Consider the following 15,469-nt stretch of genomic DNA (forward strand, 5'->3'; position numbering starts at 1 on the left):
TCAGCTGACTCTTCATCCACCTCAAATGTGAACTAGTCATAACTTGTTTCTTGGAGAAAAGAAGGTCTCATGTGTAGCCAAGGTAACATGAAAAGCAATGGGGGACATGTTTTCTAAATTATATTATAAAAGTAGACAATATGAAGAAATCCTTCATATATAGTCTTATGTATTGATTCAACTTTCACTGCAGCATGAAGTTCCGGGTATACAGACTGTTAAAAGCGGTATTCACTGTCTGCGCAAGTATATGGAAAGCAGAGACCTGGTTCAACTCTGATTAGAATCAGGTGAACTCCTCTGATTCTCTTTGAGACTCAGGGCATACGCTATCTGATAACAGCATTGTGTACAGCATCGTCTCAGGCTGTTTGGCAGGTCAGAGTCAAGTATATTCCAAATCTAATAGCTTTATTGATCATAAACGCAAATAACTGACTATAGAAACTGATGGAGCGTACTAGCTTTACAATGGAAAAGAAGGGACCTTGGTAAAATTACTGAATCTTGTCTTAAGTGAATACAAATTTTATTTATTAAAAAAACATATTCTGCAGCAAAATACGGTCATTAGGAGGAAACTCTTCTTGCAGTGTATGGATTAGGCTTCTAGCCCCTGAGATCTAGATACTGAGAAGTTTCAAAGACATTATTTCAGAAACAAGAAAGGACCAACTGAATATCAAAAAGCAGCCTCTATGCTGCTTTTCTATTTAGATTTCCAATGGTCAGTGTTTTATGTAGTTTATCAAGCTTTTAGTTCTTCTTGCCAGTATAACGCAGCTGGTATGTCAGAAGTTTTGGGGGATTTTTGCTGTTTCCGTTGGGAACAAAGTTATGAATATTCTGAAATGAAGATGAAGAAGAGAGAGGTCATAAGTGAACATCCTAACTTTGGCACGGGAGGAGGTGTAGCCCTTGGGAAACAGCGTGGATTTCGGCAGGTAGCTGGAGTTAACTTAGATGCCTGTTAGTTGTAGTCATTAGGTTTGACTCATTGTTAAAGGAAAAAAAGACCTATATGCTTCTCTCATGCATTCAGTAAACCCTTAACTAAAGTTGAATTGCTCTGAAACGTAGATACGGATTTGGAAATGTTAAAGGAGAACATGGCTTCCCATTTTCAAAATAATATTGCTGCTACTTTAATACTATGTTAAAGTAATAAGTGTATTTGGTGTTTAAAATGGACCAAAATGGACCAATTTCAATAGAGGAAATAGAGGATTGATGGTATAAGCCTAACACAATACATGCAAAGAGCACTGAGGCCAGGCATGACATCTGGAATGTGACGGGAGGCGGTTTTAAGTAATTTATTTTTTCGTTGTCAAAGAAAAAAAAAAAATCTACTGGCTTTAGGTATTGGGTCAGTAGACCTATCTGTCAGGGAAAGAGAAGAGGGAGTATGATCAGAAATAGCTGCAAAACAGGATTTCTCCACAGGTGTCTACTTGCAGATTAGCCCAAGGAGGAAAAACATCAATGTTTAAGAACAAAACGTGCAGAATAAACTGTTCGTATTTTGTCCAAGTCAGACCTATCTTAAAGCATTTATATGGATAAGGATCCTCTTCCTTTTCCAACTCCCCATTGTAGCATTTTATATATGGAATCACCTGTATGCGTCTTCCCCCCCGCAGGAGCCTTACCTAAGGTCAGTTGACATTAATAAGAATCTGTCATTTGAAACCCGTATGCTGTGAATTAGGCCTAAAAATATCTGCTAAATCTTTATTCATTGTCCTCAGTTAAACCCTGTTCACGTGGGATAGTTGTTCAGATGGGGTGTGTAGCTGCGACGCAAACAGGTGATTTACTAAAGACAGCTGAACCGCCCGAGGTCCGGCGGCTCCCTGGGGGGGAGAAGCCCCGCTGGCGCTCCGGGCACGCAGGGCTCAGGCGAACCGTCCGTTCGGTAGCTTCGTACCCCAGGGGTCAGGTCTTGGGGGCTGCCTGTGGGATGCTTTCCATCATGTCTCTCTCTCATCTGTGCTCTGCAGACAGTGCTTTCATACAAATCGTTCCAGCAAAAACTGGAATGAATTGTAGCCAGTTTTAAGAATTCTGGTAGTCGTTTGAAGCGGGCAATTTCTCCTCTATAATTTCAAAGTATTGTTCTGGAGTGGAAAAATACATACTAGTATAATGCATTGTTTCATATTTGCATACGCGTTATCTGCATTTTTATTATCCGTCTTTGTCAGACGTGGCATCTTATTTACTCAGTACAGGATTTTGATGTCCTGTTTGGCATACACGCACATCTGCTTAGGTAACTGGGAACAGTAAATATGAGCACTAAAACATTAATTGATAAAAATACATGGTTTTGAAAATATTAAATAAAAGTCTATTCTACAGAATAAATGATGTGATATGCTTAATACAACCAAACCAAATCTTGAAATAAAAGCATCACTGAAACAAAAGCAGGCACTTCAAAAGCAACCAGCAGCGTAGTTGCTTGTCCTTCTTTGATAGGGCTTCCTCCCACCCACTTACTGCCGCGGCATCGGCCTCTCTCTGTAGATCGTGGCAAGCATGCGAGGAGGAGTGGTTCCTATAAAAAGTTAAAAGCAAGAGAAGGAGTTGGAAGTAGTCTATGATTAACCACATTGGACTGAAGAACTTGACTGTTGAATCCTAATTGGGGTTGTGCCAGTGAAAGAATTCATTCTGCCCGAAAAGTGTCTGTACCCTATCCCTCTGCGGTTTCGTCAGGTTTCAGTAGCTGATGCCGGTAACGCACTAAAGAGACTTGGATCTACAGGTCTTGCAGGTCTGTATTTGTACAGGTAGACTAGTGCGAAGTACTTGCTATAGGGTGCATGACTAATACCGGTATATAAACTAAATTTTGTGATAGGTATACTGTTTGGGGATGGTTGTCCCTATTTTTGGTATCTAATTTCTCTGCGTGCTTTCGACCCTGTAAATTTCTCCCTGTTCTAGGGAAAAACTTTCTCACTCATGAATGATAAACTCGATACTGTTCAGTAATAACTAGTCTATGGACAGGACAATTGCTGCAGAAAGAACCGTTAAATCCTTCCCGCAAGGACTTACCCGTAATTTCGCAGCGCCCCTTTTAATTCTACCAGATGTTCCGGGTCGTTATGTATTATGTCAGTTGTACCGCTCTAATATCTTGAAATAGGCCCTCAGTACTGCTGTGCCTACGCTCTTAACTGCATGAGTTAACACCGTTTGGAAAACTGGCCGTGGAGACTGGCCAGTGATGTGTTTGTATGCAGCGTGTATGATGTGCTGACATCAGAGCTGCCAAAAAAAAGAAAAAAAAAAAAAAAAAAAAGGAAAAAAATTCACTCTAATGATATTTAGTACTTTTTTCCAGCCATATGATGGTAACTTTTTGCTATAAAACCTAAAACCTAAACAAACTTGAGATAAAGCGATAGTTTTATTGTTAACATATGAATTACAGGAATTAGTAAATCAAACAGTGTAATGAAATCAGATAAAAATCATGGTAAAAAATAAGATTCTTAGGAATGAAACTGTATAGATCAGTGCTAGGTATTAATTGGAGTCTCATGGCATTAATACTTTGGTCAGCTTTTGTTTTCGGTGTTAAATCTATAAATTGAGTTAGGTGATGCAGCAGTGAAGTACAGTTCATGATTTATCGATGATAAAGATTGGTAAAATCAAGGACAACAAACCAGGTGATACGTAATACTTCTCAGTCACTGAAACCCAGTTCTTGTTAGTCTGTTTTGCAGGGATTGAGAATGGTATTTGGCTGCAAAAAAAGGAAAATACAAGTGCAGGGAGAAGCCCTACAGATTGGAAGCAGGATGCATCAAGGAAGGACGATTAAGGAGCATGTACTATTTATGTTGTTATGTATATATTTGTGTGTGAATGTATTTGTGTTGCTTGTCATTCATGATGCATACGAACACAAAATGAAATCAGTAGTTGTTTTGATATGGCTGCTCAGTTGTGAACTTGATTGAATTGCTCTAAATGTTTCAAAGGTATTTTTATTTTCTTCTTTTTAAATCCTGCTTTCATATAATTTGAGAGCCACTGTATAGAGCAAGACAGGTACTTCCAAGGAGTACTGAAAAACAGGGTTCCCGTTTTCCTTTGTCTTTGGGTTGAATTGGAGCCCTGAAAGATGTGTTTTTGAAAATAACCAAATCACGAAGCTTACAGTCAAAAGCGAGGGGCAGGAGAGAGGGTGGAAGCAGGATTCTCATTACAGGTGTAATTTTACTTGTTTGTTTATTTTTCAAACGTTGTACCCAGCCCCTGGAGATGCTGGTGAGGTGAGGATACTCAAACACGCCTGCAGTTAGTACTGCACGCGCTGACATTGTAGATACGAGATTAATGGCAGCATGGACAGTCTCAACCTCTCTGAAATATAATATCCCTTTACTTTTTGTTTTACCAGTAGCAGTGATGGATGCATTTCTGAGCCCTGCAGAATCTGTCGTGGACTTTGTGATCTGTCACATGGACTTCACCCCAGCCTTACTGCCGCAGGGGGGTGACGCATTACTACCTGCTAACTACAAATAACGGTCATTCAGGAAAATTCAAAGTGAAATTATACGTTAGGATCAACGTGCTTATCTAGCCAACGGTAGCGTTAATATGTTAGCATAGCAGGCATAAAGTCTGAGGGCAGTACTTCAGATGCTTTGGAGCTTTAAGATCATCTCTGTTATTAGTTTGTATGCTCTCTTTATTGACAGTTGCTATTACAGTGATATTTGAAAGGATGTCAGAAGGGTGGAATTACCTATTTGGATATGTGTCTCTTACTGTTCCCTAAATACCAGAGCGAAGCTGAAATGTTTATTTGCAAAGCAAGTGATACTGATCTTATGACAATAGTCAATTACAAGCATATTTGGTTTATTGTACTGAATGATTACAGTAGATTTAATCAGCTTGTTCAATAGTAATACAAAAAGGGGCAGTTTTTTGTTCTCTTTTTTGTTTGCTGCATTGTGTTAAGCTTAGAAGAAGCGTGAGGAGAGAGGGAGGGTGGGGACAGCGGAGATTTTGGCTACATCAACGTGAAGGCCTTTCTGACGTGCTTAGCTACTGCCTGCGCTTTCAGCTCTCATCAGAAATAAAAAGAAGTATTTTTGATTTTGTACAGCTGGCTGTACAAAGTGGCTGACCTCTCTCGGGTTGAGAATGAGAGAGGCCTCTGTTACCAGAGGTAAGGGGCTGCAGTTTGCAAGAGTACGCAGGGCGCGCTGCGGCTGCAGCAGGTGAGGTTACTGCTGCGGTGGGTCGAACTGGTCAGGACGAGCTCCCCTGTGCTCCCACAGGAGCTCTGTGGCTCTCGGTTTTGGGGATCGCTCCGCGTGCTCCGTCTTCTGAATCTGAGCGTCTGGTGAATGGCAGTTTGTTTTTTAGACCTATTCAGGAAGAAAGGAATGGGAGAACATCTTTGTCATCAGTAAAGGCAGAACAGGAAAAAGAAAAGACTCTAAATTCATTTAAAACTTGGTCATAGATAGAGGTGGCCTAGAGCGGTGCTGTCTGGAAGGTTTGCATAAATGGGGCACTAGAAATAGCCTGGACAGCAGTGGTTACTCAAAGGCACCGTGTTGCACACAGTGCTGCGGCCGCAGATCTGCTCAGAGGATTTTTTCCCGTACCCATTCTCTTTCACGGTAAGCAAATCACCCACGGTTGGTTGTACCAGTCGCTTTGACGTGCTCCTGAAAAAGTTTCTGATGCGTTTGGGCAACGTCAGGTTGTCTATAGACAGGGAGTAGAAGAAGAAATTGAGAGAAGGTGATTAAGTACTTCATTCCTAGAAGTGGTGAAGTTCTGTTAGAGAGGAGTGACGAGGAAAGAAGTCATATGTTGGTGAGCTTTTTTTGCTAGAATTAGAAAGGTGTATAGTAGATAAAAGGGGGGGAAAAGCATAGAAAGTAAATGGTCTGATTGAAACCCTACGATCCCATAGGCAGCGCGACTACCCTTGCGTTCCAGCCCACGTGGATGAAAATTTCTAATCATAATTGAATTCATAAGTAATGACCTGTGTCTGTTGTTCTGCTGTGCTTTACGCAGTTTCCCTTCATTCTGACTGTCTCCCTGTTTGATTGCTTTTAAAGTGTGACTCCTGCTTTCGGACAGGGAGAGTTCATTTTACTTTTGTCTCAGAATTTCATGAGGGTTGGAGTTTTATGGGCTACTGCTTTGTTGTAAAGGATCTTGAAAGAAACTTACTAATTTCAGGTCTGCACTAGAGGGGTTTTACTGACTTTTTTCCCACCTTTTTGGATCTGAGAGTAATTCTGCTTATGAAGAATCTACTTAAATTTATTATTTTTATTGACATTTCCCTGTGGAGAATGAGCCTTCTTATTCTGACTCACAAAAGCCAGAGGAATAGGAGCTTTGGGCTCTTATCTTACTTCTTCTGTAAGAATTACTAAATAAGCCGCAATCATAAAACTGAATGTGCCTTTTCTGCTGAAGACTGTTTTGGCTTTCACATTAATTTTTAACTTGGGTAGGACTTCCTTTCTCCAGAACGGCGAGAATACCTTCCACTCCGATGTCTCCCTGAATAGGCAAGTAATTGGTAATGTACTTGGTGGCATTTTGTGAGAAGGGAGGATTTTCCAGGATTGACTCTGCCGTGGGAGGGAAGGGTTAGGAACGCAGCGAAGAAGCGAATGCAGTTTCTGCGTGCGCTCATCGTCCGGAGCCCAAGCTCTTGGCTAACGGGAAGGCGCAGGAGCCGCAGGCTGTGTCACCGCCATCTGCCCCGAGGGTGGCTTCCGCTGCCCCGAGGGTGGCTTCCGCGAGGAGCTGCCTCGAGGCCGACTACTGCCGACGTTTCAGGGGTGGGGAGGAGAGGGTTACACACGATTTTCCGAGACCCGCGTGATTTAACGTTCAGACGCGGGCTCCTGAGGGAAACAAGACAGTCTTCTTCCAAAGACAAGCGTTGCACTACAGGGTGGTAGTTGTTACAACTGCAGTTGTTACTCTCTTAAGGCATAAAAAGGTAGCCTGTGGGCCAGCTTCATGCTATTTTACCTATGATAATCCGTACTTCCTTATTTCTGTGTTTCTAGCCGCAGTATTATCTGCACAATTTGTGCCTTGAAGCAGCACATAATTTGTGGAGAAGATACTCCCTTTTTTCCCTAGTTCTTCCATTATTTAATTAAACATTGTATCTTTATCATCCTGGAATAAAAAAAAGTTAACGTAGCATATGTTTACAGTCCAACATATTCGCTAGAACTAAGCACCAGTTATTTTAGGCACTGAGAACTGATTAAAAAAGCCACCAAATCTGTGTGTCTCCTTAGAAAGTTCTAGCTCTCTTCCATAGTTTAAGAGAGTCTGTATTAAGTGTAATGTGATATCAGAATTGTAAGTTAGCTATTTTTAAAGGGAATACAATAAATTTTAGTCTTCTTATACTCTCACGTATATAAAGTTGAATTACCAGAACACCCCCCCGAAAGGTTGTGAGAAAGGTGTTTTATATGTTCTGAAAGGCATTGAGTTATACAATTTTCTCTCAGAAATTTATGAATGATAAACTTCTTTTCCTGTTGAAGAGGACACAACTGGTTTAAAGATGTTTTGTATATATGATTTATTTGTAGTATGCAACATGTCTTGGGTGGTAGCAATATAAATTTTTAAGAGGAAAAAAAGCTGAAATAATGCACTTTTTATTTCAGTGCTGACATTATCTGCGTGAAACAGACATGCAGTTTTCATAACCAGAATAAGGAACATGTTTTGCAAAATACTGGAAAGTAAAACTTTCAGTTTTCCGGTGATAGTCATAAACCAAAAGGACTATCAACTCTGTATCAGCGGAGGAGATGCACTAGCTGTGTATTCCAAGGTTATTTGTTACATACTGAGTCACTCGGCCGTCATGCTCATATTGTTCCCTTGTTCTGTAAGTCCTGTAGTGTTTTAGCATTCTCCCTTTTATTTATTTTTATTTCTTTTGAAAGGGAGAAGTGAACTGAAGGCTGAAAGACAACGGTACATTTCGCAGTGATAAAATATTAAAATTATGAAGTGCTCCTGTGAGCTCTCTGCCATAGCTGCTGCATTGTGTTGTATGGTGTTATCTTCTAGAGGAGCACATACTACTTCAGAGAAGGGCTTGAATAACTTCAGTCTAAAGCTGAGGTTATTGTACCAGAAGGTTTTACTGCAGTGATGTGTGCTTTTTGCAGGGATTTAAATTGTGAGCATGATGTCATGGCTGAGTTCTGGTCTCAGTGACAGGATAGTAGGCAATGCTATCTGATTTCAAGAAGAATTTAGAGAGCTGCATGTGGAAAGATATAGCAGAAAATTAGGCATCATTCCATGGAAATCTGCAGCAAAAGTCTGATTCTTCTGAGTCAGAATTCCTTTACCATGAAATAACACCCAAGTTCTCCAGTTTTCCATGACTCTTCCCAGCTGGCATGCAGGTGGCACAACAAGCTATCCTTCAGCAGGGCAGAGCTAAGTTGGAACTTAGGTTGGAATACTCGTGAAATGTTGAGAAGTGGTATTAGAAGAGAGCATATTGCAGATTCTGGGTGGCCTGAGCATATCATTTAATCTCAAACGGAGACATCGGCATCAATAAAACAATTGCTATTTTTCTTCCTGTAAAACTGCACTGAGAAACTCTGTATGGAGTTTACAGTTGAAAGATGATAGCAGTCAGTAGCTGAACGTTCAGATTTAATGATGGACTTGTGGAAATGTCTCTATTGTTTGTCCTTTGCTAAAGCCAATTCTTAACCTGTGATCACACCAGGGAAGCTTATCTTTTGTGTGAATAAGCAGAAGGAGGAAGAATTCTGTGAACTCTATAATTAGCAATAAATCTACTTTAATTTAAAAGTAGATCTGTTAGTATGTCTAACAACCTTGACACATATGTCTAAATCCAATATTATTGTTCAGGAGACAGATTTATCCCATTACAGTTTTGTTCCCAGATTTCCACGTATTTGAAATTGGTTCTGCTGACTGCTGCCGCCACCGATGTTTCCAACTGTCGCGCAGAGGGCTGCTTCCAAGAAGCAGCAGTGAACAGTGGGTTTAGCTGCAGTACGTGGTTTCAGTAACTAAGTCAGAGAGTTTGTGACTCCCAGTCAGCGTGTGCAGAGGATTTTTATGAAGTCCGTGATAAAGAGATGCAGTCTATTATAGAGCGTGGTATCCTTGCAAGCTCTTTGGATTGCTCTTGATATTGATAATGAGGAGTCAGTCTGCCTTCAGATACGCAAATCTGAAGCCGAATCTCGCACTGCTTTCGATAGGATGTATGTGCATACGTTTAAAGAAAGAATCAGACTTTGTATTTTCCTGGGCTCCAGCTCTGTCTCTGACTCAATAGGATCACGATCTGTCAGTGCTAGAGTTAAGAGAGCGTTTCATAGTTCTCCTACTACCACTCTACTCAGAGGAGCTATCTGAAATTGTCACCTTCTTGCTCATCATTTCTGTTGTGTCTGTAATCCTGTAATTACAGGTCAGGGCTGCTTCCTTCTAGGGCAGAGATAAGTTTCTGTTGCTGCTTATTCCCCATAGCTTTGCAGAGCCACTGCATCTCCGAGAGGGAACTGGATTCTGTCCATCTCCACGTATCATGAGCATTGCTCTCCTGTCTTTCAGTGCCGTTTCTTTCTTCACTGGTGATGTCCGAACTATTTAAGTTGCTATTTTGAATTTCAAATCCCACTCGAACTTGTCAGAAGAGCAAAATCTATGGGATTTTGAAAAACTGTCCCCTACATAGCACTGAAAATAAGAACTATTAGCCATGCTGGGAGAGTATTTGTTACGGGTATTATTTTCTGCATCACTTTAAGTTTGGAAGTGTTTTAAAGAAGTTCTTTCTGGCCTTCAACTTTGGCCTGTGAAAGGAGCAGTGCCAATTTCCAGCTCTTATTTGAATCCTAGAACCTCCCCAAAGGTTTGGAGACAAGGGCAGATTTTCAGCTTTCTCAGAAATAATAGTTTATCTGAATTATTTTGAATTACTGACAGCAGACTTTACTTTCCCTGCAAGTTAGTTGTGGTGCAGGTTTCTTTGCACTCTAGCTATGCTTGTTTTGACACATGAAGTTTTCTTTAGGTCTACTTCATAATACTTTATTTAGTCAGTTTAGGGCTTCAGGGTTTGCTGCTTTTTTTTCGTGCTCCATAATCAGTCTACATTCAAAATATAGATCATAAAAGAGGAAGCTGAAGACTCGTTTGCATTGTTAGGAATCGTAAAATAAAATATCTCAAGATTTCTCTTTCTTTAACAGCAGATGAAAATGTTAGCGTATGAGACAGTTCTGTAATGCGCTTCATTTCATACGGTGTTTCTCCGAGAGTACTGTTATTCTGTTATCATCCCTAATGTCTGTAATGCGTTGAGTCACAGTACTGTTTTTGAAAAGCTTTCACCTTTTCGTTGTTTGTTCTCAAGGTTACATTATGCAAAATACAATGTTAAATTTTGTGCACTAGTCCAGGCTGTATTTTTAATCCCTTTATGAAAATTGAAGTAGCTCTGCTCTGGGGAAGAGGCTTTATCCCTGCTTCAAGCATCCCTAACTGCTATAATGAACTGCTGTTCCTTCCTCTGTCTGAAAAGGTATAGGTCGTGTGTCTTGACTTAAAAGTCTTCTAAGGCGGTAATTCTTGCATGCTCTTGCATTGGTAATTTGGTTTAGCTATTGCCCGTGAATTGCAAACCACGAAGAATTATCAGGAGGTAGTTTTCTTGTTTAAATAATTTTGAAGATGAAAAAGAACTTTTTCTACTTTACCATAAATGTGAGAAAAGTCAGGGTAAAAATACGAGGGAGGTACGAAGAGAGGAAAGGACAGACTTCTTATTTTATTTCAGCGGATTTGCATTACGGATAAGAATGAACAAGCGAGTTGAATTAAATACATTATTCAAAACTGCTGTTTTGGCTTGATTAAAACTCTGCTCTACCAATCATTTTCATTGCTGTGCCACTTTTTTTTCCCCTTTACTTTCTGATGAGGTAAGGCACTGTGTCTTTTAATGATTTGATAACGTTCCCTCCAGAGCTTTTATCCTAGCTGGCTGCAGTCTTTGGCCCCTTTTGTGGCGTCTGTTGCACCCAAAAATCCTACTGAAGAGAGGCGAGAATTGTGAGTGCTCAGCTCCACCCTCAGTATGAACGGGCGCTTTGCTGAGGATGGCACAGGTGTGGTTTTGTCTCCACGTTGAAGCCCCTGGCCTAATAGGCTCTGGTAGGAAGAATGTGTTTAGTGCAGAGAAAGGTATTAGGAAACGTAGTAGTCCAATAGGTTAGTATTTACCACGATTCTTTTGTGCGCTTAAACCTTGGCTTAAGTCTGTGCTCCTGCCTCTTCCTCTGTGAACTACTGAAATTCTTCTAAAACTATGACTATAACATACACGTGGATATGGAAATACTGAGGGTATTAAACAAAACAAAACAACAAACCTCCCCACCAACAATCCCAACCAAACAAAAAACATGAGCTGTAATTTTTTTGTGGTCTCGCTACACCGTTCCTGAAGTTTTCTCCGAAATAATCAATCTTGCATTGATACTGGATCAGGGAAATTTCTTCATTTTCCTCCAAATTTAAAAATAAGGAACCAAGTATGAACTGCCAGGAGGTGTTGCTTTTTGGTTTTTTTTTTTTAACAACATGTGCTGCTGCTTGCTCCCCATTTGCATTTGCTATCAACAAACATATATTCCTCAGCAGTCTGGTTTTGTTGAAAGCTGGAAGACTCCCGTTGAGGGGAGCCAAAGGATTCTTTTCGCCCGCCTTTGCCCACCCCAGGAAGCTTGCTTTTGAAGCATCTGCGGTCACCCACACTGATTGAAAACAATATGTTTTCGAAAGCTATTCTGTGAGTACCCATGTAGTGACTGAAGAAAGAACTTGGTGCCCAAAGGTGTTCCTTGTCTCTGAGAGCCCGATACATACGAATGGTCAAATGTAACATGAAGGGATCTTGCCTAGACTGACAAGAAAGAGGTAGGACTTACGAAGTGTTTAAAGGAATAACTTGCCCCTACTTCTGTTCTCTTTTCTTTGATGAAATTTTCAGGGATTTTTTTCTGGAAATGACAGTAAAGCGTTGTTAGAGAGGACAGTAAGGATGCTAATGAAAAGATTGTATAGCTTCAATGTTTCTGAAGTGCCTTGTGGAAAGGATTGCTGGAGTCAATTTTGAGTGAATTTTGAGCCTCTCGGGCAATTGTAGTTTTCTGCTTTTAATGAACCCTTACTAGGTATTTAAGGAGAAAGAATGAGGTCCATCAAATGAAAGAGTTCTCTGTCTTGTTGTCAGATTGAAGAATGTAAAAGAAGTTTTTTAAAGAGTTTATTGAACAGTCTAAATATTGACTATGAAAGGCCAGTAACCCTCATACAGGGGAACAGGATTTTGAGAAGACGACTGTTGGTCACTCAGTCTCTCATGAGCGCCCCGGAGGGATGTAGCTGCTGGTGCTGTCGGGTGGCACGGTGTCTGCCTGTGCTGTAGGCCCTCCATCTGCCCGCTTGGGTCCCCTTCTGCAGGCACGCCCACATCATCTTGCACTTTGTGCTCTGAGCTAAATCATTTGGTCAGCCTTCAGCTCAAAGGAAGCTCGTACAGTTGGCTGCTGTGCGATGCTCTCATTTCTCGGCTGGTGTGGCAGCAGATTCCCCAGATGCAGTTGGCCAGCCAGCTGTACCTAACACACAGGAGAAGATCCTTGTTACTCCGAGGAGCCTGTGTAGATCACCAGGCTCTGGCAGCTGTAGGAGAAGGGCTCTTACCAGGTAGAGGGGGAGAGAAGAAAGGCTAGAAACCTCTCAGCTTGTGCACTAAATCTGCACCTGGTCCTATGTGGAGTATGTGCAGGACATACTATTTTGACTGTTGGCAGTTCCCAAATTGCAATACTTTTTAATTACTACAGAGTTACATAACGTGCTCGGGGTGGGGGGGGACGGGATTAAGAGTTGATTTTTTTTCTACACATTAAGAAGACTTGATGAGAACACATTTAATAAAATGCTGCTGAGAACTGTGCCTTGGTTCATATTCAGCTCAGGGTCATATTCTTCCATGAAGTTTATCAGCAAAAGATTGATTGAGAGTACAGATGTTTCTCTCAACATCTAAAAGGCGCACTTGACACATGTTAATGTTAGTAGGTTTGGTGAAATCTGGAGGCACAAATATGGTCTAAATGTTTTGTGAAAACGGTCCTGAAAATGTTTGCTTTCTAACATGAAGATAAAATAATACTTCACTTACAAAGCACTATTGAACAGAAGGAAGAAGAACTAAGTTTCATGAAGGGATCAGGGTATTAACCCAGGAAGCGAAGTCTGTGTCTTTCTCTGTTCCTCTTTAGATTTCCTGTGCCACCTTTCTTTGAGCGTTTCTTTTTTGGCTTGAAGTCCTCCGCTATAAAATGAAAGAAATACTGCTGTCCTAATTCATGCTTCATTTTCTTAGGATAAATTGATTGCTGATTATTAAAGCTTACGGTACTGTGATAATGGTGTGTAAAGGGGAAGCTCTCTGCTCGCCCACCAGACTGGCATAACCTTCTTAGAACAGCATATAGTTACAAGTAAGCAGCAGACACGGTATTTCAGTAAAAATAGGCAAGAGCGTCAGTTACGTAGAAATACATTTCCTTCTTTCAACTCTGGGCGATCAAGGAAGGATTGGAACAAGGCACATTAACAAGCTCTTCTCTTCCCTTCCTAGAATTACAACAACAGCTGCGTGTATGATGGACCTACGGAGATATCCGCTGGATGAGCAGAACTGCACGCTGGAGATTGAGAGCTGTAAGTACTTCTGCAAATCCTACTTATTCTGTGGTCAACTGCTTCAGAGTTTTTATTTCTGTCTTTTTTTTTTTTCTTTTTTTTAGCATGCTACTAACCTAGTTGTCTTTCTGTCTGATGACATTTAGATTCTTATGCAAAAAAATAGCTTTCCAGATGGATTAGTAATTTGTGGCACAAGGATTAGCAAAAGTTATTCTGTGTTTTGATGGACAATTTACAGCTTTAAAAGTCTCATTCAAATGCCTTGTTGGAGTTCATGTGAGGAGCACGAGGATTATTATCAGTTCTTTATCCTCCTTTACTGCTGAACCGCGTGCCAGCTTGTTTCCATTTATAAATGATGGCAAGAGGTTAGAATTGTCCTTGAAATAGGTGGTTTGTGGGTTTTTTCTAACCCCTGTGCTGTAAACTTTCAAGGCATGTAACGCAGTCTGTTATACATACTGATTTAATAGCTGGTGTCTCTATCGAGCTTCCTATGTAGCTAAAACTTACGTGGTGAAATAAAATTTCAAATCTCTTTTCACTGAAAAATCTTCAAGGAATCTAAGTACATCAAAGAAAAAACAATTAATGATCACTTTTGTGAAGACAATATTGTAAGCGTGCATTATTTGGCACTCTAATTAAGATCGTATCAGCACTTTCAAGATAAATTTCCTTTTTCAGGAGAACCGTAGGTAATTCATCCGGGGTGTATTAAGTTGAATGTGGCAAGCAAAACGGAAATTAATGGCATGTTTTAAGATACGGTCCACAAAAGTATGTGCATTTTTAAAGTAACTTCTGTATTATAAAAGAGTATGCGGGATTTCTGTGTGCCCCGAAGTACAAAATGATAGTAGCTTGTGATGCGGTCTGGTAAGAACTTGGTACAGCTGAGTTTTTTTCCTATTCTAGAAAGCATTTAAGAATATACTTTAAATTTGTGTCTCGGTTTCATTCATTGTAGTGTAATTTAAAGATATGCCAGAATCCTTTCCTGAAGTAAACTTGTGACACTGCTGTCTGAAATAATTTACACGTATAAAATAAGTAAACTGAGCCTTTATCATTAAAGTTTACCCCTTCTGCATGCTGAAATACACAACCAGCAAATGTGATGATGGACTTTGCTCTTTTGAGAATGGATAAAATCTTGGTTGTTTTTTCTTTTGCAGTTCATCATAGAATTTCTATTGATAGCATTTGATTCAAAATTTCATACCTGCAGCCTTTTACCAGTCTAGTAGGCTGATTTTAATGGGCAAGAAAACTACTGGAATAACTATCTCAATAAAAATCTCTGTAAACCTGAATAATGTGGCTTGCTATGCCCGTGTCTTTTAATTGCTGTTGTAGCAAGGACCTGGAATTTCTCTTTTTTCCAATTGTGTGAAACTGAAAATTAAATTATGTCCCTGCTTTTTAGTGAGAGCACTTGTTCTCATTCAGACTTAGAATGTGGGACCTCTAGGTTGAAATTTCCCTTTCATCTGATTTGGAGTAGAAGTTTGAAGCCAGATCAGCTGTCTTTCAAGAAAATCCTGGAAAGCAGGGTATTGAGCTCTTGAAAGTGGTGGTGTGCTTGGTGTGAAGAGCACAGTACTCATTGTATCATAGAAAGGGTAGGAGT

General features: G+C 40.3%; 1 protein-coding gene across 7 annotated transcripts in view; it reads left to right on the plus strand.

Annotated features, from left to right (window-relative positions):
• The window catches only part of GABRB2 (gamma-aminobutyric acid type A receptor subunit beta2), a 175,277-nt gene that overhangs the window by 82,963 nt on the left and 76,845 nt on the right, over window positions 1-15,469 (plus strand). For all 7 annotated transcript variants that reach the window (XM_087760067.1, XM_087760063.1, XM_087760068.1 and 4 more), the window contains one exon: window positions 13,769-13,851. In XM_087760067.1, coding sequence (XP_087616193.1) covers window positions 13,769-13,851 — 83 coding nt within the window. The remainder of the gene's footprint in view (window positions 1-13,768; window positions 13,852-15,469) is intronic.

This window comes from Nipponia nippon, unplaced genomic scaffold, assembly GCF_047370975.1.
Source record: "Nipponia nippon isolate SJK-2023a ecotype South Korea unplaced genomic scaffold, ASM4737097v1 scaffold_21, whole genome shotgun sequence".
Taxonomy (NCBI): Eukaryota; Metazoa; Chordata; class Aves; order Pelecaniformes; family Threskiornithidae; genus Nipponia; species Nipponia nippon.